The 27,618-nt window shown below is 43.4% G+C and overlaps 2 protein-coding genes across 2 annotated transcripts in view; one reads left to right on the forward strand and one right to left on the reverse strand.

Annotated features, from left to right (window-relative positions):
- The window catches only part of nup133 (nucleoporin 133), a 426,297-nt gene that overhangs the window by 49,111 nt on the left and 349,568 nt on the right, over positions 1 to 27,618 (forward strand). The window lies entirely within an intron of this gene.
- Positions 17,385 to 22,502, reverse strand: LOC140998756 (homeobox protein OTX1 B-like). Its single transcript, XM_073469131.1, has 3 exons — positions 22,241 to 22,502; positions 21,464 to 21,615; positions 17,385 to 18,911 (listed from the first exon to the last, which is right to left on the reverse strand). Exons 1-3 carry the CDS (start codon positions 22,335 to 22,337, stop codon positions 18,111 to 18,113), a joined length of 1,050 nt encoding a protein of 349 aa, XP_073325232.1. The 5' UTR covers positions 22,338 to 22,502; the 3' UTR covers positions 17,385 to 18,110.

The raw sequence follows: 27,618 nt of genomic DNA on the forward strand, positions 1-27,618 counted from the left end.
CTCCCGAAAAGAGACGAGCCAGAAACCCCTGGAGGGGCGAGAACACAGAGCGAGGACGAGCGAGAGCGAAGGAGTGTCGAGGAGGAATCAGAGATACGACACGGAAAGAAGTGAAACTCAAACCGTGGAGTTCGTGTGACGCAGACTGGGGTCAGATGTCAGGAGAGCAACAAGATGGCCGCCAGCGAGAGCGTTTGTAGTCCGTTTACAAAGTTTCTCTGTCAGCTGTTTTTGTTCAAACTGTGTTAAAGATTAGTGTGTTGTAACCGATCACTTTAATACAGAGTGTGTTCAGCCCTCTGTGTGTGTGTGTGTGTGTGTGTGTGTGTGTGTGTGTGTGTGTGTGTGTGTGAATGACAAACACATTCATTAAATTTATGAGCAATAAAACTTCCTCCGCTCAGTAAACTCTGGTCACATGACTCCTCCGTCTCTTCTTCCCTCTGCTCAGTAACTATTTTATTAATTGTTTTGTGGGTTACACGCTACAGTAATGTATTACAGTAATATATTACTTTAAGCAGTTACAGAGTATTATGATGTGTTTCTAAAAGGATTTGCAGTGATATTATCACAGTTACTAAGTCCAGTAACGCGTCACATCATCACCAGTATTAGTTTATTCTTGCACTATTAGTTTTTAACTTAAATCACTTTAATCTTTGTTTCTTCCTCTGTCCGGCGCGTAACGACATAAATGTTTTAACTTTTATCAGTCGTTAACTTTATTTAATGGAAATGTAAAGAACTGATGTATAATTGATTCAGATTTGCATCGTAAGCAGAATCTGTCTTCTCTTATTCCCAAATGTCCAGCGGATCCACTTCAGGAACAAAACACATCGTTCCAGGATTAAATGGGGACGAAATAGTGACGAAGAAAGAAAAACTTTCACTATTTGAAATCAAAACACCATTAAACTGTCTCATGGAGTTACCTAAGATGGCCGCCGACCTCTGACCTTTTGATTGTCAGCATCGTGACGCATCTCTGACAAAACGCTGCCAAACAGAATCAGATCTGAAGACTCAAAAACCAGCTTCTACTGGAACCACTGAGGTGTTCATCACGTCTGAGAGCTCAGATCTTAAAAAGTCACGTTTTAACAGATGTCACCATGGAGATGTGAGTGATGATTAGTGGGAATAATCATTCCAGCGTCACACTTTTAAAACAAATAAAATCCTGACGATGTGACGTCTGTTGGGGTCTAACTTACATCTGGAAACAGGACGTGTAGGTCAGCGCGTCACTGCAGCTCTGATGTACTCTGTGATCTGGATATCGCAGTCGGCCATTTTGTGATTTGGATAATATTTGGATTAATCGTGCAGCCCGACGTTGATCCTTTATGTCACGACACGCGTCCTGTGTTCAAAACCTCACGTCAGTAAAGTGTTATCAGCTCAGTGTGTCCAAGTCATCACGCACACACACACACACACACACACACACACACACGCACACAGCCTGTATCTGTAAACTAATCTGTATCCTTCGCCTGCACAATCACAGAAAACAGGTTATGAGGAAGAAATTAACCCCGTTTAATGGAGGCCAGATGGATGGATGAAAAGCAGAGAAGCAGAGAGGCGGGAGGCCGGGGGAGGCCGGGGGAGGCCGGGGGAGGCGGAGGCATGTATGATCTCACTGCTCATCCTAATGAATACATAAAGGCGTATTTTGGAGCCCTCCGTGTCCCACCAGAGCCGGGGCATTATGGCGGCGGCGGCGGCGCGTCTTTGTTCTTCCTCGCAGACGGGGCGACAGTGAAAGCAATCTGTCCTGTAGCGGGGCTGCATCCAGCAGCCGGGCCCTGATAAGGAGACCCCCTGGCCTCCCCGCTAGTGTCTGGTCCAGCGGGCTAAGCTTCGCCTTTCTAATCCCCTCCAGAGGAAGAAAAAAAAGTGCTTTGATTATTTGCTGACCAATAAAGCCCAAACGGAGACGGCGTTTGGTTCTGGGGTTGTAGAGGAAGGTGGAAGGCCTTTGATTGACACGTTTATTGGACGCCATTTATCAATGCTGGTGATCTGTCGGCCCGCTCAATAACGTCTGCCGGATCAAGTTGCTTTTTGTTCAGCTCTTTTTTTTCCTCTTTCTTCTCTTCTATCAGCGTAAAAACAACTACTTAGAGGACGAGGCTCTCTGAAAGGAGCTAATCTCGCGGCGTGGAGAGGCTCGGTTCAAAAGGCCTACAAGGTGCCACTCAGGCTGCGGGCGCTGCTGCGGCTACGAGCCAGGACGGCAGGTACGCTGGTCCGGTCCAAAACCTCAACCACAAAGGCCTAATTACAGCACACACAACCCCCCTTCTCAGATCCTGTAACCTCCCATGCAAACCCTCCACAATGCAAATGAACCACGTAGGTTTGGGCGAGATAGCAGCGGCGCTATAAGCTATGCAAAAATATTCACAATTCCAAGCTGGAGAATGAGGAGAAAAATAATAAGATATGAAAAGTAGGAGAAGAAATTATTATATTTCGCTTTGCTGGCTGTATATTTAGGCTGTCTGGAGTGTGCTGGGGATTTGTTACCGTCTATCACCTTTCCCTCCCTCCCCTTCCCCGCATCATCTTCCTCTAATTAAAGTGTTTGTTGTCACCCTCAGATCCGGAGTGTGAAATCAAGTTAGCAGTTTATGTAAGAGCCGTGGTGAAAATCAAACACTTTGTTATTCAGAAAGACAGCGACTTCAATCACTCCGAGCTGGGATATATGTTCCCATTGTTGACTTTGCTATCTGCATGCTAAGCCAATTTTCTACTTAAGTCTCCCAGCTTTTAAAAAATGTTATTTGGTTCCCTATGTGGTCTTAATTCTTACCCCTCGCTGATAAGCACCGCCGCGGCAGGCCGGGAAAATATAGGCCCAATTATAGAGGACTTTAAATTCCAAATCATTCTTGGGAGAATGGAAAAAATAATTTTAATGAAAAAGTCGAGGAGGAGATGTATTTTGAGGTCCGATGGTCCGTTTCACAAGCCAGCCCTCCTCCTCCTCCTCCTCCTCCTCCTCACCCCTCAACAACACTCGTCCAGCTGCGTTTAAGACGTTTACTAAAGAGCTGAGAGACGCGCGGGACGGAAAATGAAAAATTACAATCACTGATTCTCCCACGAGAATCTGATTTCTTCAAATGTTTACAACAATTATATATGTACATACAGACAACATTCACCTCTGTCGCTGGGATAGTAAAGCTCTTCAGACCAGCTCAACACAGATATATTAAACATTTCTAACAGATCATTGATTTTGGGATTGATAATCGTCACTGACTGAAGCATATTAGGGTGAAATTTGAATTAAAAAGAGTAATTCCTGCACACACGTCGTGCACATCTGCATCGTTTTATTAAAAAAGGGCGACGTTTTGATCACAAAGACCGTTCTCAAGACATCAAACCCACAAGATACAACAACTTTTTAATAACTGGAGCAGAGGTGACACGTGTGTGTGCAGGAAGGACGCTTTTCATTGGATATTGAACTTTTTGGGATCTGATTCTCAGGTGGTCTTGGGTGGTGTAGTCTGTAGTCCTAAAACCCAGACATCAGTTAGCATGTTAGCACGTCCTGTCCCCTCGTCTCAACGTCTGTGAGTTTATTGAATGTGTTTTCAGTTAAATGTGTGAAATAAGATGCGGTTACAACCTAAACTCCATCATTAAATGTCCCACAGTGTAATTATAAAACTCTTCATGTGTTAAAAACGGTTAGCGGTTGCTAACAAGTGTCTAAATGAGGCTACAGAGGTTGTCGGGGACATTAAACGTCCTACTGCTACACATTTAATTTACGCTTCAAACATCAGAGTGGAGTTCATCTGTGGAGATTATCTGGATGAACAGAACCTGGAAGGATCAGAAACTGCAGGTTATTTTCTGTAATAACCCAGAATCCAGTCAAAAAAGTCCAAAGTCCTTTTGTTTTTGTTTTAAAAATACTAAGTACTGTCTGATCCGGCTCTACGCCTCCTGGAGCTCTTAAGGAAAGACAGACTTTCTCTTTGGCCCGACAGCTAGCCGTTAGCATCAGCCTCTAGCACACTCTCAATTTGGGGGCCGCATTCTTCGAAAGCTGCATTGGAAGACCGAATGCGCCACAACGGTGCAACAAAGCCGCCCATTTCAAAGGGTCCTTCAAATGCCGCCGAGGAACGCTGCCTTCAGTTCTCGTGCTGTGAAGGATCCAACCGTTGCATCCTCCGCCGCACCGTATCACAATGGTTGGATTTGTTTTTCCAGTGTTTGCCTGGGACTTTGTAATGTGACGATGTAATTACACAGTTTGGTCGCTATAAAACTGGCTTCAAAGGCTCTTCATGGAGGCTCGGGCTGTACCGAGGCACAGCAGTGCTTTGAGCTAACTGCTAAAGCTAGCCCCCTATTGCTCAAAGATTAAAAAAAACATCATTTTTACAGGTATGTGGTGCAAGATGATTTGATGTATCCCGAGGGGAACATGAACATGTGAACCAGAAGAAAGTCATGAGGCAGAATGTGACCCAATCCATCCAGGAGATGTTGAGATATTTCACAGACTGAGTGAAAACTCTGACGTGCTGGTGATGTTTCCGAAAGAGTCAGAGGGTCACCAAACTCAGGAGGATTCATCCTCTGGGGAACATGAACATCTGGACAAAAGTTCACGGTAATCTAACCAGCAGTTGTTGATATATTTCGGTCTGAACGATGAAGTCAGACAAAGTGAGCGATAACATTAATCTTCTTTGGTTTTGGTTAGCTTCGGTTAGCAGGTAGCATCTTTGATGTTATCCAGTCAAATCATTGTTATAATAAACGTGTAGAAATAGGAGCTGTAACTCTGAGATCACCTTCTGCAGTGAAGCAGCTCTGTCTTTGATTCCCGTCGCTCAGAAAGCCGTGCACACTGCACATTATTTCCACACAGCGAGTTCCTCCATGATGGCGCCAGCCGCGGTTGCTAGGAGATTTGTGATGAAACTCCAAAGCCTCTATTGATATCAGTCAGCAGTGTTATTGTCCAGCTGGGTGGAGGCCCGGCCAGGTGTTGCATCCTGTGAAGATAAATAAGCCGGCGTGGCGTGGAGAAGACCTCGGCCGGTCCGGAGACTCAGACCCCCGGCCGGCTGCAGCTGCTGCCCAGACACGCAGCCTGGTTTTGGGGGGACAGGTGTGGCCTGATGTGGGCCCGCTGAGGTGCTCCGGTGACAGCGACCTGGCAGAGATCTAACCCCGCCGTCCCCCCCCGACTCCATCCTCCAGCACCACTAACCCCCACACCCCTTGGGGGGAAACAGGATCTGGTCCAGAGGGATAACAGAAGAGGAAGAGAATCCAATTCCTTATCCAGCCTGGCAACTGACTTAATTCCATTTTTGGCAGCCAGCGACCAGACGACTGCTGCTGCTGCTGCTGCTGCTCCACCGCCTGCAGCCTCCCCGAGCTGAGCAAGTATATAACCGTCTGGAGAGAAGGAAGGGAGGAAGGAAGGGAGGAAGGAAGGGAGGAAGGAGGATTTTTATAAGTTGTATACATCGAGGGGAAAATTAAGATATAAAAGAAAAACAGATTGATTTTATTTCAATTTATTTCCCGAATATTCTACTGAAAGATGTACTCTGATGAACGTGGTTGAATCTACCGTTAGCTAGTGGCTCATCAAACACGTCGATTCACCTCAAAATATGGCCGTTGTCCCGTCAGATGCTCATCAATCAGGAAGTGATTTTCCTGCATTTATGCGACTCAGAATCTAGATCACAGAAGAAGAAGAGAAGACATACTTCAGATCTTTTTCACTCTGTTGTTACTTTTAAAACATGCACACATTTTAAAATCGAAAAAAGGCCTTCAAAGAGCGAGAGAGTCCGAGTCAGCGGGAGGTTGGATCGGTCATACACTGGACGTTCACCCACAAAAATGGGGTTTGGTCGGTTCGGAGTCGTCCCCCAGTAACACAGTAACGATCTGCCTCATCCTGGTTTACTGTTATTTTTAATAGCACTGTCAACTTTCAACAAACTGATCAGCAGGGTTCCCAACACGTCACACACACGGACCATGGAGTGACACTCCCACACCACCGGATGTTATGTTGTTGTTTCGGTGTGTGACTTCCTGTCTGCTCTGCGCTGAATTCGGCTGAATTGGTGCGGCGTGCTGTGATACACAACACTGCCGTGGTGGATCAGATACGGACCGAACATGGATCTGGTGGAGTTTATGGGTTAGAGAGACCGTGCACGTCACTGCCCTGTTTGTCAGCATCTCGATGGCGACTGAAGCGCCGTGACCCACCTCATTAACAGAAAAATGAACGTGGCAGAAACAAACTTTACGTTAGAAACAGGAGTTCTTCTCTGCAGGCCGTCCGAAGTTTGTTCAAATATTCTTTCTCCTCTCCATTTCTGTCCATCGCTCACTCACTGCACGTTGCACAGAGCCGGAAACAGGCTGCGAGACTAAAAGGTGGGAAAAAGTGTTAAAAAAAATATTTGAAAAAGTCATAAAACAGGAGAAGTTATGTGACCAGAGGAGGAAACTGGAGAGGGCAATGAAAAACGGGAGTCTCCTGGTAAAATTTAAAGGTTGGTAAGTATCTTATTAAGGTTGCATATTATGCATTATTGCTAACATGATCATGCAGCCGACCATGTGCAGAACTGACTGTTAGCTTGAAGCTAACAGCCGCTGACCAAGCTGCCATCATATGACTTCTTGTCTTTCATTATGTTTGTTGTTCTGATCCAAATCACTGAGGCAACTTCCATCTACGTTGACGTCCGATTAACTTCCTCCAACAGGCAACGTTACAATAACAGCGTTCAGCATCTGAGGAGACGCAGAGATTCAGGACTGATGCAGAGGAAGATTAAATCAAATAATCTATCTTAAAGTTAGGAGGGAGGACAGAGGTGGAGAAGACAGAAAGAAAGACACCTCCCAGGTCACCCCCCATCACCCCCTCACTCCCCCGTCACCCCCACATCAGAGGGGACAGCAACAGTTCCAGTCCGCTCGCCTTGTAAGAGTCGACCGCTGAGCCGACCAGATTGAAAAGGAGGAGCCGAGGCCGCGGAGCATGAAAGAGGATAGAAGGAGAAGAAGAAGACGAAGAAGACAAGAGAAGAGAAGAAGAAAGGGGAGAGGAGGAGGGGGAGGAGGAGGGGGGAACACAAGAAACAAGAGGGGAGGGTCAGCGTTCAAACGACCCCCTCCTCCCCGTCACTTAGAGTCGTGTGGGGGGGTCAGATTATTAACACTCCCACGGCCACTTTAAAGATGACAAAAGAGAGGGGGGGGGCACTGATGTTTCACCCAGCCGGTCACCCCCCACTTTAATTAGTCACTAAATTAACCCACACACACACACACGCACGCACACACACGCACGCACACACACACACACGCACACACACACACACACACACACGCACACACACACACACACACACTGGGGTCTGAGTGTCGTTGGTTTGTATTTGAATTAAAATTATCATTTTTTAAATGTATTTTTCAGCTTAGTTTTTAAAAAAAATTAATATCCATCGTTGCCTTTAGTGTCTGTTTATAGTGTCGTTAAAAGTACTCGAGTAAAGTTACTGTGGTAGAAGTGAAACTCACCCATATGAACAGTACTTCAGTGAAAGTTTTAAAGTATCAGGAGGTAATTTAGTGGCAATAAATGTACTTGAGTAAAAGTAAATTATACATATATTTACATGTATGTTTATACTTTATACTGAGTTGATCAATGATACTAATATTTAGTGTTTTTCTGATTATCAGAATCTGTTTTTTGTTTCTTTGGCTCTGATGCAGGATGTAATCTGCAAAGTAACTAAAGTAATCAAATACATGTAGTTGAAGTACAAAAGTGCAATATTTGCCTCCAAAACCTGTAGTGGAGGAGGAAGTATGAAGTAGCAGAAAGTGGAAATACTCAAGTAAAAGTACAAGTTCCTCAGAATGTTCTTCAGTACAGTACTTAATAGTAATAGAGTAAATCTACTTAATTACATTCCATCACGCTTCGTCTATTATAGATATTACAAATGGAGCCCGGAGGCTGGACGGACCGAGTCGTCACTCTCTGGTTTGTGGACGACCATTTTGAAGAGTTTGGCGTCACGGCCGACGCCATCTTGTTTTTTATTTTAGATCCAGAAGTGACCATATTTGGACGAGAGGACAGAACTTCTGATTGGATCTGACTGAAAAGAAACAAATAAATGTTTTGTTCCCGTTTTGAATTTAAAAGATAATGTGATGTAATTAAAGTAAAACCTCATGTAGTTTTGTGTTAAAGCCTCAGTGAACTACATCGTCTCATCGACACCAACATGGAGCCGACTGGGCTCAGAAAAGCTCGTAAACAAGATGAACATCACAATAAATCTGCTCATAGTGACAACTGCAGTTCTGTGAAAGGAGAGTCGGTTCTGGTTCAGTTCTTCAGTTTTTTCTCATAAGCTTACATACAACCAGACTTCTTTCTGAAACCAGTGGAGTCTGAACAGCCTGAGCGAGGAGTTGAGGACGGAGGGATGACGAGAGAAAACGTGTTCCCTCTCATCTCCGTCTCATCGTGGTCGTTCCCCGTTGTGAGGTCCAGATGTCGTCGCTCTTTCCCAGATTGATTCAGTTTAACTGATCTCATCTGGATCGGCGCTCAGAACTCAATTCTTTGTTTTATAATTTGCTCTTAATCGCCTTCCCTCCACTGCTAATGATAAGGCTGCAGCTCTGCTCAGACTAAAGCCCCTCATTGTGAGCCCCTAAAGCTCTTAAATAAATAAGATTAGTGCACATCCCGTGTTACATTTGTGAATCAGACGAGCGCTATCAGATCTGCCGGCGAGCCACGTTATCCGAACCATCCGTCCACCGGGCCTCCTTCACTTCAGGGCGCCGTTAACGAGACAGACGGCTGTTTGTGTTTTAATGTGTTCACGTCAGCAACACGAGGGGAACTACAACCTGTTTATTAACCAGGTCACCACGAGCGAGTCTCGTGTGGGAGGAGAAAGTAAATTCATAAAGGTGACAGATTATTCGTCGACCTTCACGTCAGACCTCTGCAGACCTTTGATCAGTTCGTTAGCAGGCTGATCGGCCTATTGATTAGTTGAGTCTGTTGCTCGGCATAAAAATACTCATTTCATTGATAAAAAGCAGATAAATAAAAGCATTGCATTGTTTTAACTAATTTAAATCAGGAGCTTTACAGTCAGACGCAGGGGACGTAAAACTCCGGCCTCTCGAAGTTGGATTGGCCTCCTTTACGTTGTGTTTAAGTGTTTGTGAGTGTAAAACACAGCTGATGTGACCTCTTTCTGTGTTAAAGCTCCTCTTTGAGATTTCAGCTGACTTCAGTTGTTTTCTGAGCTAAAAGTCTCAGTTAGCGCAGCAGTAAAACAACATCCCCGCCGCCTGAAATCGCTCACAAGTCTCCCCGCTGCTCTCAGAACGTCAGTGTTTGTTTACGCTCGGCTAACTTTAATCCCGGGGTTTCTTGTGTTGCGCAGGGCCTGTCAGTCAGAGCGGTGACAGCAGCACCGAAGGGCACCTCGAGGAGCAGCCGGCGCAGCGCGCAGCATGCAGCATGCAGCGACTCGCTACTGCAGCTCCAGAGGTAAAGTCGACCACAAACAAACAGAGGTAACCTCCCTGGGTGAGGCTCAATTAGCAAAACACCTTCAGAGCGATCGAGTAACGACCAAGACGAGTGTGACCAAGAAACAAAATGGGCCGCTGGATCTTTGTGCGTCTGTTCGAATGATGTCATTTATTGTTAGAGGTCACACACACACACACACACACACACACACACACACCTGATTTTTCTAAAGTTTCTAAAGTAGATATTTTTAATACTTAATAGTAATATTTACAGCTGTGACACAAAAAAACAGACAAACAAAACTTTTTCATCTGTTTTACGACTGATTCTGTCATTTTTCTTTCTGTGTGGTTCGTTTGTTTGTGTCCATGTGAGGGGTTTATGTTTCGCTGTATTGTTTTCTCTGGTTGTATTTGATGTGTGTACGATGTTTTATACTATATAGAAAAGTTATCAAAAAACAAACAAAGTCAGCGCTGTCGTTGGAGTCAGAGTTCAGCTCTGCCTTGAATTTCACAAGTTAACAAACTCTTCAATGAAAACAGGTTTTTCTGCCTGTGAGTTTCTTAAATACTTGAAGATTGTGACTCTGCTGTCTTAATTTCCAGTTTGGCACTTTACCAAAGTGAGTTAGATGTCACCCCAAGCTGCCGTTAACTGAACGCTTACATGCATCGTACAGTGACGGGACTTTATTTTACTTACAGCTGTAATAAGTTTGATGTTAAACCAAACATCTTTACTTTGACTCATTCTTCCTTTTTTAAAAAGACACCTGCTGAACGATCGTCGACCGTCAGCTGGTTTTAGTTGGTTGTTTCTTGCGTGGTGACGACAGTCGGTCAGATTCCTCCATACAGAAAACTGAACCTCATCTTCATGTTTCTGTCGTTTGGTAAAAGTCACAGATCAAACGTCCGAGGCCAGTTTTTTCCATTCGTGCTGAAGCAGACCTGGATCACAGCTCAGCAGAAACACATTCCTCTCTGGCACTCCAAGACTCGACTTAATGGGGATTCCCTGGAAGGCACCGGCTCTCTTTTTTCTTCTTCTTCTTTTTTTTTTCCTCCGCTGCTTCTTTAAGTGTTAATCCTTGGGAAACTTCCACCCGTAGCGGCTTGTTTGAAGCGAGCCAGTGGCTATCCGACTAAGTACGGCCCCCAGTCATCTGAATCATTAGATTAGGCTTAGGCACGGCCCCGACAAAGAGATTCCCTATCGCCGTTTGTTTCAAGGAGAGGCCCGGCTTCAGCCAGCACGGCCTTCAGAAGTGAGAGGCACTCAGAGAGCAAATACATCAAACGTAGGAACCTGAAAACAAGATGCACTCCAGTTCTGCTGGGTCGGATTTACCGTACGTGCACCGGGTCATTGAAGAGCTGCTGTTTACTGAGGGAAGTTTAGTTTGAAAGAGCAGAGAAACAGGAAACAGCAGAGTGACCTTTTATTAACATCAGACATCGACTGATCGCCGTCGTCCGCCTCCGATCTGATGAAAACACGCGTTCATCGTCGTCATAGAGCTTTAATTAACTAAAACAGTGTTTCCTCTGATGTCGACCGTTAATGAAGAGTTATAAGTCAGAGGGTGGAGGACGTGTACAGACATACTGGGATCCTTTACTAGAGTATCAATAAAAATACTCCATTACAATCCAAAGATACAAAAGTGTTAATATCAAGTTAATTAACGCTTAAATAAAGCTGTGAAATAACTAAAAATGAGCAAAACATGCAATATATTACTCTGACATGTGGTGGCATCAAAAATTGTACTCGAGTACAGTAATTAAGTAAATTTACTTTCCAAAACTTACTTTTTCAAAATAAATCCACTGTAAACAAACAAACAAACATCTGATACTGACTCTCTCTGCAGTGACACACTGAAAGTAGCACTGATGGAATGTAACTAAGTACAATTACTCAAGTACTGTACAACTTTGAGGTACTTATACTTGAGTATTACTATCTTCTGTTACTTTATACGTCCACTCCACAACATTTTGGAGGCAAATATTGTACTTTTTACTCCACTACATTTATTCAGTAACTTTAGTTACTAGTTACTTTGCGGATTACATTAAATTAGTTTGTTTTATTGGCAGTCAGATGTTTTTTTAAACACAGATTTGAATCTGATAATCAGTCGAGTGTACAGCGTAAATATACATATAAATATATATTATACTTGTACTTTTGATACTTCAGTACATTTAATATCAGATACTTTAACACTTTTACTCGAGTACTATCTGTACGGGTGACACGTTTAACAAAGTTATATTTTAAAATGATATCTTTGCTTTTACTGTAAAACTTACTTTAAAACACTGGAAAACCAATACTTTTTGTAAACTACAGGTGTATTCCCATGTGTAGAGCGGTGTGAGAGCTACTCAGATCCTTTACTCAGATACTCCATTACAATTCAAAAGTACAGAAGCATTAATAGCAAGTTTAAATATGACTTCACTTGTAAGGAAAGTATAAAATGTAAATACTAAAGTACATAAATAACTGTACATTTCTTTATTTCAGAGTAACAAATATCAACAACATGTGAGTTTATTTATTCATGTAGTCTCTAAATATTCACTAAAACTCTGATGATGTCATTCCTCTGTACATTTACTCAATAATGATGCGTTAAAGCAGTTCAGATCTTTTCTAGGTGCCAGTTTGAATGAATCAAAATAAACAAAACTAAAAATGTCTGAATTTCCACCACAGCTGTGAAACGTCGAGACGGATCGTGGGATCGTCTCCAGGTGTTTTCTGTCCGGTCCAATCAGAGCGCAGACACTAGGGTTTGTTTTCAAGGCTTAAGATTAAAGTTATCAGGTAAAACTTATAAACTCTTTAAAAACATTCACATTTGCTTCATGCTTATTGTCATTATTGTCATTACGAGTGATGGTAACGTTAACTTTAAAGGACAAGTACCTGTAAAGTGCTGTTTCGTGTATGTTTTACAGCATGTTACTGTGTCAGATCAGATCAGACACTGACACTCGTTCAAATACGACAATAAACAAAACAAATCATCACTTTTCCACATTGAAGAGATGAAACTGATCCTAAAGCAGTTGAATCTGTGTGTTTTCAGTGTCATTGACCTGTGATGTGTCTGAAGCAGCTTCAGAGGATTTTCTAACCCGATTAAAATAATCTACAGAAACACAAACAGCAGACGAGCAGCGAGCAGACGGACCGACGAGGGGCTGAAAATCATTAAAAACATGATTCGTGCCCTCGGACTGAAAAGTGCCGAACTCTGACGGAAGTTTCGGAAAAACACACAAACTTTTCTTTCTTCTCGTACGGGGAAAAAAAAAAAAAAAAAGTTTGAGGAATGTGAAGCGAAATCACTTCAAAGAGTCTCGTTTTGTCTCGTGCAGCATCTAATCTCCTCCTTTGAAGACGAACGTCATTGTCTTTCCCGTCGCTGACAGCCCTGATAGGAATATTCATGTTGGAGGAGGAGGAGGAGGACGTGGAGGAGGAGGTGGTGGAGGAGGAGGTGGTGGTGTGCGTCTCTAGATTGGCTTCTTAAACAGCCGAGGAGCCATTTTGTGCAGAAGGAGTCCCGGACATGTCAGGGCTGTTGACAGTCTGTGCTTGGGATTAGTGGGCCAGCGGCGAGGCAGCCCCTAATCCCTCACTGTATCGTAATCTATTTACCCGCCGTGCTAAAAGGGATTTCCATATGAAACTCTACACACACGCACACACAGAAAGATGCTGGAAGTGTTCAAAATCATAAATCATCATTTGGCTTCTTATCCACTTTCACAGCCTGTTTGTTTCTCGACTCACAGCGGAGGACAGACGAGGATACGTCCACGTCAAGAACACCTGGACGCCACAACGAAACGAAATGAGTGACGGCCGGAGAATAAAACTACATTTATTTATTTATAAACTTAAAACTGGGTGTTATTAGTCATTAGGTGAAACAAAGAAACTGCTGCTGCTGTTATTTTGGCTCAGATGTGGTCGCTGGTTGTCGTCCTTCATGTTGGATAAAGACGTGAAAAATCAGCCCGATCACCAGAAGAAATGTGAGATAAGTACGTTTCTTTCTTGTCACAACGCTGTCGTTATGCTCGGGTTAGGTTCAGGCACAAAAAACACTCAGTTTGGGTTAAAATGGTCCGTTTGGGTCGCCACAAAAACGTCAGAAGTATCACCAGCTACTCAGTTTGACTCGGCTCAGCAGGGATTTGCATTTCCAGTTATGTGAGTTTTTATGCGATCTTTTCTCAACAATCAAGTGTTTTTTGTGCCTAAACTGAACCAAACGTTACCACAGCACTGTCACAACATACAACTAAAAATCAAACCTAAATAAAGAAAAAGTTTCGACATTTGCAGCCAGTCCTCGTCAGAAAAACGTCAAAATAGGTCGACTGTGACAGAAGATTATTCAACCCAGATGTGCGTGTCTTGTTAGGTGGCGACCTCTAGTGGCTGCAGTGATTATTACAGCAGCAAAGGAGGAAATGAGAACAACTGCCGGCCCGGTTCTGCTCAGTTTGACTCGGCGCTGCAGCATTGTTGGCTGTAATAATGCCACCACCTTCTCCTCCACCTCCTGATGTGAAGCCATAATAACCTCGAGGTGATGAACCATGTTTGCTTCACGTCTCCACCTTTGACGTACCTCATGTTTTTATTAAAACTTAAACTTCTAACGTTGCGTCCTGCAGTCTGTCGGCTCTCTCAGCTTGTCAACTTTTAACAGTCTGGATTTTCATTGTATGTCTGTAATTGTGTGTGTGTGTGTGTGTGTGTGCGTGTCACCAGGTTGCAGCAGTATAGTGTGTAACCGACTCACCTCGTCCGTTATCATTTTTTGATGATTTTCATGGCGGTGTGGATGAGGACATGTGAGGAGACTGATGTGGAGTCTGGATCCTCTGAAACAGCTGAAGGAGCTACAGGACACGAGGAGGCAGGTAAACCAACAGGTGAGCGTCTCAAGACTGAAGTCCAAACACGAAGACAGAAAGAGCAGGGAGAGAAGCTCTGAGAATTAAAAGGTACAAACCAAAGAAGCACCGGGAACACGAGGAACAACCCAGGCTTAAATAATCAGGACTTATTAACAAATGAAACACAGGTGAGGAGGGAAAAAAGGCGGGAAAAACGACAAAAGGAGGAAGTGAAAAAGCCAAACATGACACATGAGGAGAGGACTTCAAAATAAAACAGGAAACCATAACCCCAACAGACGAGGTCGACACAAACTTCCAGACTCCCGTCATGGTTCAGCCCGATCAGCGGGTCCACATGTGGTCCAAGAAGCTGCTGCTTCACATCCTCTGTGAATCATTTATTCTGAGGACACGAGGGGCCGCTGTCGCCACCGCTGCCACCGCCACCGCTTCTTCAGGAGCCCTTGAGGAGACACTTTGATGTCCTCGTCAGGAAAGTGAGTCGATCCCTCGAGAAGACAAAGTGTTTCTTGTGTCCGGGGTCTTCTGGAACAGCGAGAAGCCAAAGAAAAAGCCGAGTCACTTTGTCTCCACAAAGACGAGGAATAAAAGTTGGCGTCCCCGGGGAGATGGAGGCAGGCGGATAATAAGACGTCCAGAACAGCTGTTCTGTTCAGAGAGGGCCGTCCTCTCTCTCAAATAAGCAGCAGAGATTGCCTGAACATGGCCTGAAGATTAGTTGGCCCTAATGTGGTAAATCCCGGCTCGTGTTTGCACGAGGCAGCGGTGCACGCTGGTGAAGCCCAGCAGGACGCAGAGCGTGCAAACACACGTCCTGGACGCCATGTTTACTGAAAACTGTTTGTCCAGCTGCTGGAGGGACGTCTCGAGGAAGCGGGACGGCTGTTAATTAAAATCGTGATTCGTCCCTTTTTTCCTTGGATCAAATGAGTTGTACATTACTGTCGACACGGCCAAACAAACAGCGGGGATGCCAGCGTACATGTTTGCTAACCTGCTGTAACCGGCCGTGAGTCCGAGCTCAGCGGGGAGGAAGGTTTGATTGTTCCTCCGGGCGCCGCTGACAACATCCTGCCGTCACCTTCAGGGAGCTGCAGCGTGTTTCCTCAGCAGTGATCTGTCTTTCATATGTTCAAGGTGTGATCACACACATGACCATGAATTAAACTGAGAACATGGATCTGGATCTTCAGCGAGGTCCGAGAGTTTAGCATTTTTTCCGATGAGTATGTGATAAAAGTCAAGAAATAATTGGCAAAAAATAACTTACCGACTTAACTGACTTACCGACGTTGTTTGTGTAGTTTTTTTCTTGTTTGTACTCAACACGCTCCGTTAACGTACATGAGACAAAAAGTCTTTTATTTACAGGAACAAGTGATTTTCATGTTCAGCTGTGCTTCCTCTCTCTGCTCAGGTATATTTCTGAACCAGTCGTCCGCTTTTGCTTCGCTACATTTGTCATTTATACCTTCGTTACTACGAGTCTGCTGTAAATGTTAGGATCGAGAGCAGCTCCACCTTTCTGTTGACGACAGCAAAACTAAATCAGTTTCATGATGAACTGATCGTTCTGCGTCCTGATTAAAGATCTGCGCTCTGCAAGCACAGCGAGGTCAGTTGCTCATGATGTAGGCTGGCTGATGTTACTGAATTTCTCGTGCGGTCTGTAGATCAGTTAACATGACGCTGACTCTGATGTTATGTCAGATCATAATTGCAATTAAAATATTATAATGAAACGTAACCTTTTTTTTACTTGAGTGGATTTTAAAAGGTAATTTTCATTTTTACTTGAATTATTTTTTGTATTTTGTGAAAGATTATACATAGTCTAAGGCTAACTCGTAGGGCTAGCTGGTGAGCTAAGGGTGGTAGCATGTTAGCATTAAATTATCTGTCCAGTGTGGTATTTTGTACATCATTTTGTTCAATAGACTTAGAAAAAATGGGAAAAAGCTATCTAAGCTAGCAAGGCTGCTAACTTTCACTTAGCTTACTCTGAGCGAGTAAGCTTGTTAGCTTAGCTGCAGTATTTCCTCCAACAGAAGAGAGTTTGTAGAATGTGAAACGCAGCTAACAAGCTACGCTAGCTACTCCATTTTGGACTGTGTGTTCCTTCAGACATCTGTGACAACCAGATTAAAGCTAACTATTTAGGCTAACTCATAGGGTTAGCTGGTCAGCTAAGGGAGGTAGCATGTTAGCATTAAACAGTCACGTTATCTGTCCGAGCTTCTTTCTGTTTTCTCCGTCCTTGTGGGTTCATTCCAACATTGCATTTTGCTCTGAGCTAGCGTGGCTGCTAACTCTCAGAGCAAGCTTGTTAGCTTAGCCTCAGTTTTCCCTCCAACAGATGAGATTTAATAAAAGCTACGCTAGCTTCCTCCATTTTGGACTGTGTGTTCGTTCAGACATCATCACCGTTCAGACACTTTGCTGGTGCTAACGTGTCAAATAAACCCACTGATTGTGTCGATGACATTAAAATGAATCTTTTTCTTTCAGCGTCTGAACATTTAATCGTTCGGCTGCTGCAGCGGAGCGGCTCAGACAGACTGTTGATACTGGGCAGCTTCCAGTGTGAAGGTAAACACACAGAGAAACTAATAACAAATAAACTCATATATTTCTCAATCAAAGTGTGATTAATCACGTCACTGCTGCTTTGATTCACAGCCAAACAGTAGACTGAGCCCTGCAGAGCAACTGTTCACATTCAGTAATGATGATGTCAAACCAGTTAAACCAGTTCAGTGTGATTCATTCAGTGCACTCAGGTAGAAATAAACTTTGCTTCGGACTGCTCGTGTTTTAACAAGACTTTATTATAAAGACACGAATGTACATCTTTCAAATTTCTTTCAATGAATACTGACATCGTGTCTAATTCACATTTTTATTTTCTTTCCTCTGCAAAAAAACAAAAACAAAACAAACAAAAAGCAAAATCTTTCACCTTATAAACAAGTGCTGCAATTCAATCTCCAAAATACAACACGCACAGGCTGCAGGACGAGCTTCTCAACAAGATTCAAGTTGGAAATCAAGATAGAAATGAACATCAGCAACCTGAAATCATAGCAGCATCATGTTTCTGAAAAAAAACGTTTTCTTAGAAAAAAGCCCACTCATTTTTTTTTCATGTTATTTCTTTCAAAGTTGTATTTTTTGTTTGTAGAATAATCCAGATCAGGTCGGAGTTCGTCGGTCGGTCGCTGAGACGATCCCAGACTGAACAATCTCGCAGCTTCCACTGAAATTTGACTACGAAAAGGCCCTTTAAAAGTTGTAACTGGGTCAGTTTCTCTCGAGTTCTGGAGTAGAAAAATAATCCTGGACGAGTCGATCCGCTGGTACCGACAGAGCTGAACCTGCCGCTCAGGCTTCAGGTGTCGTGTGCAGATCGTTCACAGATAAACTTTCTTTTTTAAAATGTCTCTACTATTAGTTTAAAGGATCTTCAAAAAATAAACCACCAACAACAAAAAGAATACTTCTTTGTAAGCAGAGAAGAAGACAAACACAGGAAGTCACAGCACTTGGAAACGCCACGACGCCTGGTCTTTGTAGTCCAAACAGTCGGAGGCGTTGAAGTTGAGTTTCCAGGCCGAAGCCGCCGTCTGCTCTTTGTAATCCAGACAATCTGTGGAGTTGAAGGTGAGGCCGGGCGCGCTGTACGCCTGGTGGTGGTGCGACGGGTGGTGGTGGTGATGGTGGTGGTGCCCTGACGTCTGGCTGATGTGGTGGTGCGGGTGTCCTGACATGGAGCTGCCGGTCATGGGGCTGAGCTGGTGCGGGTGGTGCGGGTGGTGGTGGGAGTGCATGGGCGCCAGGTACGAGCCGCACTCCACGCCGCCGAAGTAAGAGCCCGATGCGGACGCCGGGTAACCCTGGCTGTACGCGGCGGCCGTTTGACTGTAAGACACCGGGTAGGACGTCGTTCCCCCGGTGGCGGAGGACGACACGGAGCGCTGCATGCAGGAGGCGCTGGTGGGGGCGGCCGGGTCGGGCAGCGTGGCCGGCGCCGGGGCCGGAGAGATGGGCGCCGGGCTCCAGATAGACGACACCGGGGCGGTGACGGAGGTAGAGGTGCTGATCAGACCGGGACCGCCGAGGCCGGAGGAGACGGAGGAGGAGGAAGAGGAGGAGGAGGAGGCGGAGGAAGTGGAGGAGGAGGAGCTGGACACCGCCGGCGGGGTGAACTGACCGCTGCTCTCTGAACCGGTGCTCTCTCTCGCCGGCGACGACTTCTTCTTCATTGGTTTCACCTTGGCGCTGTTGCTGCTCTGCTGCTGCTGCCGACACTTGGCCCGTCGGTTCTTAAACCAGACCTGAGGAAGGAGGAGAGGTCAAAGGTCACCAGCAGAAATCAGAAAAAACAGCAAAACCCTGACGCAGCTGGCAGCTTCTGAACACTTCCTCTCTCATGATGCCACTGTGGCGCTGACCTTTGACCTTTGCTGCTGACTGCAGTTCATCCAGAGACTCTGCTGAACCACTACAGCCACCACAGAAGAAGAAAGGTGCACAATCTGTGAATCTGTGTGTTTTTTTGTTTTGGTTTGATTCCTCCTGGTTTTGAGATTTCTTCAGATGTGAACTGAGATTTAACTGTCGTGTTACTTTAGTTTAACGTCTCTGTTGCCCTGAGAGATCCACAGGTGACATCATAAACACTGTTCACAGCTGTTTTTACTCTCTGCAGAGAGATCGCTGTAACGAGCAGAAATAGAAACATATAGTAAAAAAATCTTGACAAATAACATCAAACCTCAGGAGAATAAAAGTTTTTTTTGTTTGTGTTATTTTGGTGAACTGACCCTTTAAATCCAGTTATTTAACTGTTTCTTAATGAAGTGATGGTGACATAACGAAGGTCTAAACTTTCATCGATCCAAATAAAATAACTTTGGTGAGAGATTCTTCTACCTTGTCCACATTTTAAATAAATATATTAATTATCTGCGTTTAAGATTTAATTTGACAGTTTTTAGTTTCTAATATCTTTTTGTTCAGACCAGCTGAGTGATATGGTCTTAAATAATTATTGTGATACATATCTGGTCATTAATGCTCAGACTGGACGACAACATCACATCATATTGTTGTTCTCCTGAGCTACGTATGTTATATCCACTCTGACAGTCGGGGGGGTCCGGCTGCAGAGTCTGCAGAGGAACTACTATTCATGGGAGCAGGAAGAGAAACATGTAAACTTTTCAAAGTAAAGTTACTTCACACATTAACTTCTTGGATTCTCTTGGCTGCTCCGGTCTGTGAGTCCCTCACATGTAACATCTCTTCATATTTGTGAGTTAGTTGTGTTTGACTATTTTTTTGCAGCAAGTTGCATCGTTCCCCAAATTTATTAAAAACTTTATTGTGTGTTTTCACGTTAGTTAGTTAGTTAATTGATAACTGCCATGTTTTCTGATGCATACATGAGAATTTGTTGTTTGTATCAAGACATTAATTAATTCATTATTGTTAATTCACTGCTGCCTGTTTTAAAATAAAAAGTCCAGAACTGAATTTATATTTTCAACGTCTCTTCTGTGTTTTAACTGCTGCACTTCACATAATTAAATGTTCAGTATTTATATGTTGGAAAAAATGTAAATTAAAATTACAGTCAGAAAAGTGTAGAGAAATAAAAATATGATGACAACCTGCTGCCAGATGTTCACTGTCAAATAAAACAAATACAACAATGTACTGAAATTCAGCGTAACGGTGACCGACCGTAAAAGGAAACTATAAAATAATGTCAAACCCTGCTGACCTTTAAATATTTTACAGTGTTGATAAAAACAAGTTTATGAAGTTTTCAGAAAATAAAATCACTTTACTGTAATTGAGCCTTTAAAATGCTCCAACAACTAATATTAACATCACAGTAATGATGTCATTTCTGACATCTTCTTTATATTTTATAGACATTTTGTTTGGCAGTGAAAACACCAGAGGCAGTAATGGAGGTAAGATCAGGACTTATGTTGTGTTTGTGTGTAAATCATGTAAATACATGCTGAGCAGTGAACGCAACATTTATAATCACTAAAGATATTTTCCTCTGACACAAACGGTTACCATGGTAATGTTGGAGTAATGAGGAGCAGCAGCTCTTCAATATCAACGCTTAATAAAACCTAATCAGCTTGTTCAGACACATCCCCTCCTCCCCCTCCTCCTCCTCCTCCTCCTCCTCCTCCTCCTCCTCCTCCTCCTCCTGATAACTGGGCCTGTCAGAGGGAGCTGCTCGGTGCTGTGCTGGTACCGGCCTGTCAGCACAAAGCAGAGAGGCAGCGGCCATAACTGCAGCGTTAAGCCGGCAGAAGGCCTCTCACGCCGGGACGGAAAACCTCTCGCAGGCTTTTCTAAAGACGCCTCACCGCGTCAAAAGCTGGTCGTTCAGCGCTCCGGAGCCGGGCCAGAGCCGGGCCAGAGCCGGGCCAGAGCCGGGCCAGAGCCGGGCCAAAGACTCCCCTTTGATTCAAGACCTGTCTGTACTTGATCAATAACAGCTCAGCTGTTCTTTTTACACTGCAGCGAACCTGCAGAGGCCTGAACACCAGACACACTCTGATCATTCGGTTTTAGTTTCATTTTAGATATTTAGATCTGATGTGACGTCCACGTTTATGTGTTTATTACACTTTTCTGCTTTATCGTGTCTCAAATTTATGTCAAACTTTCTGCAACTCACGACCTGAATATTCTCACTGCAGCTGCACAGTAATCTGATAAACCTGAACTCATTCAACTTTCAGGAAACGTCATTTAATTCTCCCACATTTTAATTATTTTTAAACATTTCCTCATTTCCTTATTTTTTATCCTAAAAAAAGACAAAGTGTAACCTTGTTCAGTTACTGTCTCTCACCTGCACTCTGGACTCCGGCAGGTTGATCTTCAGCGCCACCTCCTCCCTCATGAAGATGTCCGGGTAGCGCGTCTTGGCGAACAGCGACTCCAGAATGTCCAGCTGCGTCCGGGTGAAGGTGGTCCGCTCCCGGCGCTGCTTCCGCGGGTTGGCTGGAAGAAGAAGAAGGAAAAAATCAGTCTTTAATTACTCTACCAACACTGTTAAATAATAATCAAACACCTCTCCGAACACTACACACTGAATTGTAGAAGTATATCTGGTCATGCGTCGTGCGTAAAAGCACTTTTACCGATAATTCCACTTTTTAATGTGCGTAAATTCTCACGTGTGTCGACGTTTTTACAGTTTATTAAACATCTTCCGACTCAACAGCGTTTAATCACCAACACACAGGTGATGCACAGACCTCTACTGATGAGGAGATGTTCAGAAAAATAAAGCAAAACAAACTTTCATGGAGGCTCCAAGCGCGCACGATTTAAAGTTTAATGTGAGAACAAACACTTTCCTGACGCGAAGCTGGCGACTTTTTTTTATTTTTCTCCGGCTGATAAAAAGTTTTAATCACTTTTCGATGTGAGCTTTTTTTAAAAATCAGTAAAAACTCTTCGGATTATCGGAGAAGAGAAGAAATATCTCGCTAAAGCTCGAGCGGCACCGACACCAGAATAAAAGCTTCCCATCACACATGTTCTCCAGCGCGCAGCAGTGAGCATCTGTGTTACCGCCACAGTGGAGCGTTGTCCTGTGTGGCTGTATTGTGTGTGTCCGTACCGGGGTATCCGACAGACGGGTGCAGCAGGTCCATGGCGGCTCCGCTCAGGCCCAGTCCGTTCATCCCGTACGGGGCCTGTTTGAGATAAGACATCATGCTAGAAGCACGGAGGGGAGACCGGAGTCTGGACGGGCTGAAAGCTGCGGATCTCCCGGTGTTCAGGTGCTCTGGTCCCCGGTGTTCAGGTGCTCTGGTCCCCGGTGTTCAGGTGCTCTGGTCCCCGGTGTTCAGGTGCTCTGGTCCCCGGTGTTCAGGTGCTCTGGTCCCCGGTGTTCAGGTGCTCTGATCGGCTCCTGCAGGAGAAAGACGCACGGTGAGTTTGCGCGTAGAAATTCAGCATTTAATGATGAACGCAATAAAACTCCTGAAACAAAGTGCTGGTACAAACACAGGCCTATAAAATCTACATCAACATCAACTTTAATTCACAGAAACTCTTCTAGAATCAGATTTAAAGACATGTTTCCAATAACTTCCTTAAAACCTTCATTTACGAGCTTCTGCAAAAAATCTGTAAGGTCGCCTAAACGTTTAAATTCAACAATAAAACGTGGAAACAATCAGAGAGCGGTCAGAAAACGTCCGTGATCATATTTACATGTTCAGGTTTTCATAATAAATTCAGTTTAACTTCCTGAATGACGACAAACGGCCTCGATGGAGGAGCAGAGCTGAGCTGAGCTGAGGAGTTTGGTTTTATGGAAACATCCAGTGAAGTCTTGATGAGTTTGAGGAATAATAAATAAAATGGATGAGTCAGTGACCATCAGGCTCAGGAGGGTAAAGACATAATTACAGTCGAGCAGCAGCTTCAGATCATCAGGATGTTTCTGTTATCACTCACATCTTCATCACGGTTTCATTAATTCAATAACTCACAGTTAAATGGACCTGCGGAGACACGCTCAGATAACCTGGAGTGTCTCCTCGTAGTTAGTTATTTATTTATTTTTCTCACTTTTATAATGAAGTCATGACGCAATTAAATCAACTTTAACGTCACTTTATTTATTTATTCTTCACATATTTTATTTTCCCAGCAGGATCGTTTATTTGTCACAACGACAGTTAATTATATTTAATTTATTGAGTAGGTATATCCTGACAGTTTGCTGCTCACTTTAATGCCTCGTCTTTAATATAACATCTTACATGTTGTCACCTGCAGATGTTTCTGCTGCGGGAAGGAGAAGTTTAAATTAAAAATGCATGAATTAAATAATTGACTCCAGTTTTCACACGATGATTAAATGTCACATGATAAATCTGAATTAATGCTCAAAAGGAAACTGATGATAAAATATGTAACAGAGTAAAATCCTGTAATAAAGCAGCTTTTATCTCAGAGTTACTGATCTGACTGACGGTCCCTCTGCCTCATTAATAACCTTTAATCACTGACAGTTAGTGTAAGACAATGTATTTAGATAAGACCCGCCGGGACCCGCTGGGTCCTTTTAGCAGGTAAATGCTCACATGCGGGACTAACAGCAGCTCTGTGCGGGGTGAAAGGAGCCGCGGGCCTCCCGGTGAATCTCAACTGAGGCGTTAACGCTCCGCATAAAAGCTGCGCTTATTTCCATAACCGCAGGAAGAGGAGCCGAATCACGCATCATGTAAATGCGTTAAAAAAAAAAACTGTGTGCAAATGAAGCGCATTACAATTTAGATTAGATCTACAGGCGACAATTAGCAGAGCGGCTGTTATCAGGTGAGGAAACACACCTGGAGGAAGAGTCAGACCAGCTCACCGCAAAACACCAACATTTATATCCGCTTCATTTATTTATCTGCTTTTATTGTTGTAAAGACACAAACAAATGGTTTGAGAGGCCTGAAGGCTTTTATTCTGAAATCCATTAAAGAGCCACTGTGAAGAAATTCACTCAGAGTTTAAATAATTTATAATATTAATGAGGTAATAATACAAAGTTTATTTTATAAGAGAATAAACAAGCTGCTCTCAGAGGAGAATCAGGTCCCAGAACACTGTGTGGAGCTAGAAAGGTGGCAGGGTCCGCCACATATAAACAGAGTAGAACAGTATAAACTGTGTTGTGCTTTAAGGTCAGTTTGTTTATTTAGTTTATTCAGTCATGAAAATAAAGAGTTTGTTTATTTAGTTTGTTTAGACAGAAATAAAAAATAGTCCAGATTTTTTCCGAAATCTACAGACTGCTCCTTTAAACACTTTTTTAAAGATTATTTCGTTTTTTAAAAAAGTTCACAGTCTCGTTTTTATAGCTTCTAAAATACATTTAATTAAAACTACTTTGTTCACACTGTTTTACTGTGTTTATATGTGGCGGACCCTGCCACCTCTCTAGCTTCACACACTGTTCTGGGACCTCTGAGAGCAGCTCGTTTACTCACTTATAGAAATATAATAAATATTTCTGAGTTTGTATTATTATAACCTCATGAATTTCTTCTATAAAACTACATAATGCTCCTTTAATAGATTTTCAAAATAAAGCTCTCAGGCCTTCAAACTCAGAATTAAAACCTGGCTGTCATTAAACTTTATTACAGTAAAGTTATGAGACACGAGCAGCAGCAGCTGATCAGGATAAATACACACTTTAAATAAAATAAAATAAAATCAGTCTCACCTTCTTCTTCTTCTCCTTCTTCTTCTTCTTCTTCTTCTTCTTCTTCTTCTTCTTCTTCTTCTTCTTGTGTTAAGTTCCTGTTAAACGTCACAGATCCACAGTTTGGACAAATATCCACATGGAGGTAAAAAGCCGTGACGCAGCTCCTCGCGCAGCTTCACAGGATCAATACAACATCAAATCAACATTTTTAAAAACGCAGAAACATTTAAAAGTAAACCCGCCGCTTCCTGCGCGCTCGCGCTCTCTCCTGCCGGTGTTGACGGACGGAGATTGATGCTCGTCTCCGAGGCCCGCGCCTCTATGAGTCAAGCAAGCACGCGGGTCCGCGCCCTGCCAGCCAATCGCGGGCGCTCTGTCAGCTGGCGGCCAATCGGGGCGAACCCGCGAGCTCGGGGGCCGCAGAAACGCCCGCCCCCTTTCGAACGGAGCACGCACCACGTGACGCGATTGGAACGCTCGTGTCAGAAAGTTGAAGGAGAAAGAAGCTGCCATGTTGCCGCCGCTGATGGTCCCCCGAGCGCTAACTTAGCGCTAAAAACAGCGACTTTCAAGAGTCACGACGGAGCCGGTGGGTTTATATAATGTTTATAAGTGTTACTGACGCACACGTTGGAGCGCATGTCTTTTTTTATTGAAGCTGCGAGGAAAGGAGACAAATTAAAATGGCAAAGTTTTGTCAATAAAACGATAAGTTAGCTAAAAACAGTTAGCATAAATGTGGCTTACGTCCAACTGATTGACCCTTTCGTCACCTTTACCTTCTCCACAGATGTCTTGTTTACTGGGAGCACTGGGGAACAGACACTCCTGTCACCATCACTTATTAAAAGAATAAATACTGCTAAAAAAAATAAGAAATGTTCGCTAACAAATGAGATTAAATGAGTTTTGCTAACGAATGAAAGTAAATTTACTCATGAAATTAATTAAATACAATTTGAGGCACTTTCATGAGGTTTTTCTATTTTCTGCTTCTTCTAAAAGCAAATATTTTACTTTTTACTCCACTACATTTATTTAACAGCCTCACTATAGTTACTAGTTACTTCTCACAACACACGCTGCATTTAATTTTTTTTATTTTATCACAATCAGGTCAAGAAAAACAGAAAACCCTCATCCAATAATCGTTCAGTAATACAGAATAAACATACATGTAAATATATTTATTACGTACTTTTACCTGTACTTTTTCTACTTAAGTACATTTAATATCAGATACTTTAAGACTTTTACTCGAATACTATTCGTATGAGTGACTTTCACTTTTACCAAAGTCATTTTTCATCACATTTTCTTCACAGATCCAGTGACGGCTGCTGTCAGGCCCACAGCACTCAGTACAAAATAAAGTATTGCGGTTGCAGCAGAAGATTTTCCAACTTTCCGTAAAGTTACACATCATTTTCTTTTGCATTGGGAGAAAACTCCCCTCCCCCAGGACAGGACGGGAGTTATTTTTATCCCTTAATGACACTGACAACCTCAACCGGCTGATTGAGTTCAGACAAATATTGTTGTTGAGAAGAAAGCTGGCAGCTAAAAAGCTGCAACACAGGCTCCAACATGAGCAGCTGCTGCTGTCAGGAATGACTTGACTTAAATGACCTTTGAATGAAATCAACAGACTGCACTTAGAGGATCACACAGGAAATAAAACATCTGTCTCGCTCCTGTTAATCCATCTATTGTCTTCAGATACTTCACATTCTATATTTATATTTTAGCATATGATATAATTTAACACATGCACACATAATGTTAATTCTTTAACAACATTTACACACACAACAATAAGTGAATAAATTAAATTGTTCTCTTAATTTCAATCATTAATTTAAATCATGCAGGAAGAACCTGCTGAGAAATGTCACCTCGTGGCCAGAAGAATAAAATCAAGAGAAAAAAAAAACCCTGGCAGGTCGAGTTCAGAGGGAATGAATATGAATCGTTGTCTCATTTCCTCTGTGTGTTCTCAGAAATTGGCCGCGGTCGACGGCAACAAAGCCAGCGATTGATCACAAGTATCAAGATATCAAATGGACGGAGTCATTGTTGTTGTGAGGGGTTTTTGGGGTCTAATCCCAAATTGCAGGAGTATTTTCTTAATACTAAGCCCGTAAATCCAGGGATCAGGCAACCTAAAGAGGTGTGTGTGTGTGTGTGTGTGTGTGTGTGTGTGTGTGTGTGTGTGTGTGTGTGTGTGTGTGTGGAGGTAGTGGTGGGGGTTAAGTTTGGAGAGGCTTCTCGTCTGTGTTGTCGGCGCTTATTAAAAGCATGATGCATAAAATCCCAGGTTGTCAGAAAGCATCAGGAGGCTCCGGCCAGGCTGCTGCACACTTTCCACTTTAAAAGAAAACACACAAAACCTGCCGCGCAGACACGACGGACCGGGCAGAGAGAGCCTCTGGAAATCAGCTGACAACCGAGAGTTTGGCTGCAGGCGGAAGGAAAGAGTGAAGCTCAGCAGGCAGAACCAGGAGAACCTAAAACACAGTTCTGCTGTGTGATCTGGATCCGTCAGGAAAATACTGTGCTGGGACTGAAAGGTAGGAAAAACACGATCCTCCTCCTGTTGGCTGAAATGATTGTGTTTAAATAAGTGTCATCTTTGCTTTAATTTAAGTTCAGGGCCGAATAATGAAATGCTGAAACATTTCCTGCTGGAGGGTGTGTGAGGTGATCATCTGCACAAACATGTTGCTGTGTGTTTTGAAATTATTCTGATTGTCTCGACAAGTTTTAGATATCTGAGCTGATTT

The sequence above is a fragment of the Pagrus major genome, chromosome 1 (genome assembly GCF_040436345.1).
Source record: "Pagrus major chromosome 1, Pma_NU_1.0".
Lineage (NCBI taxonomy): Eukaryota > Metazoa > Chordata > Actinopteri > Spariformes > Sparidae > Pagrus > Pagrus major.

What these genes read in the sequence shown, in the direction of transcription:
- LOC140998756 (XM_073469131.1), bottom strand. Translation starts at nt 22,337, where the DNA reads ATGATGTCTTATCTCAAACAGGCCCCGTACGGGATGAACGGACTGGGC. An exon ending in CCCGTCTGTCGGATACCCCG is followed by an intron (nt 21,616 to 22,240) that starts GTACGGACACAC and finishes TTCTTCTTCCAG; the next exon opens with CCAACCCGCGGAAGCAGCGC. An exon ending in TGCCGGAGTCCAGAGTGCAG is followed by an intron (nt 18,912 to 21,463) that starts GTGAGAGACAGT and finishes CTCCTTCCTCAG; the next exon opens with GTCTGGTTTAAGAACCGACG.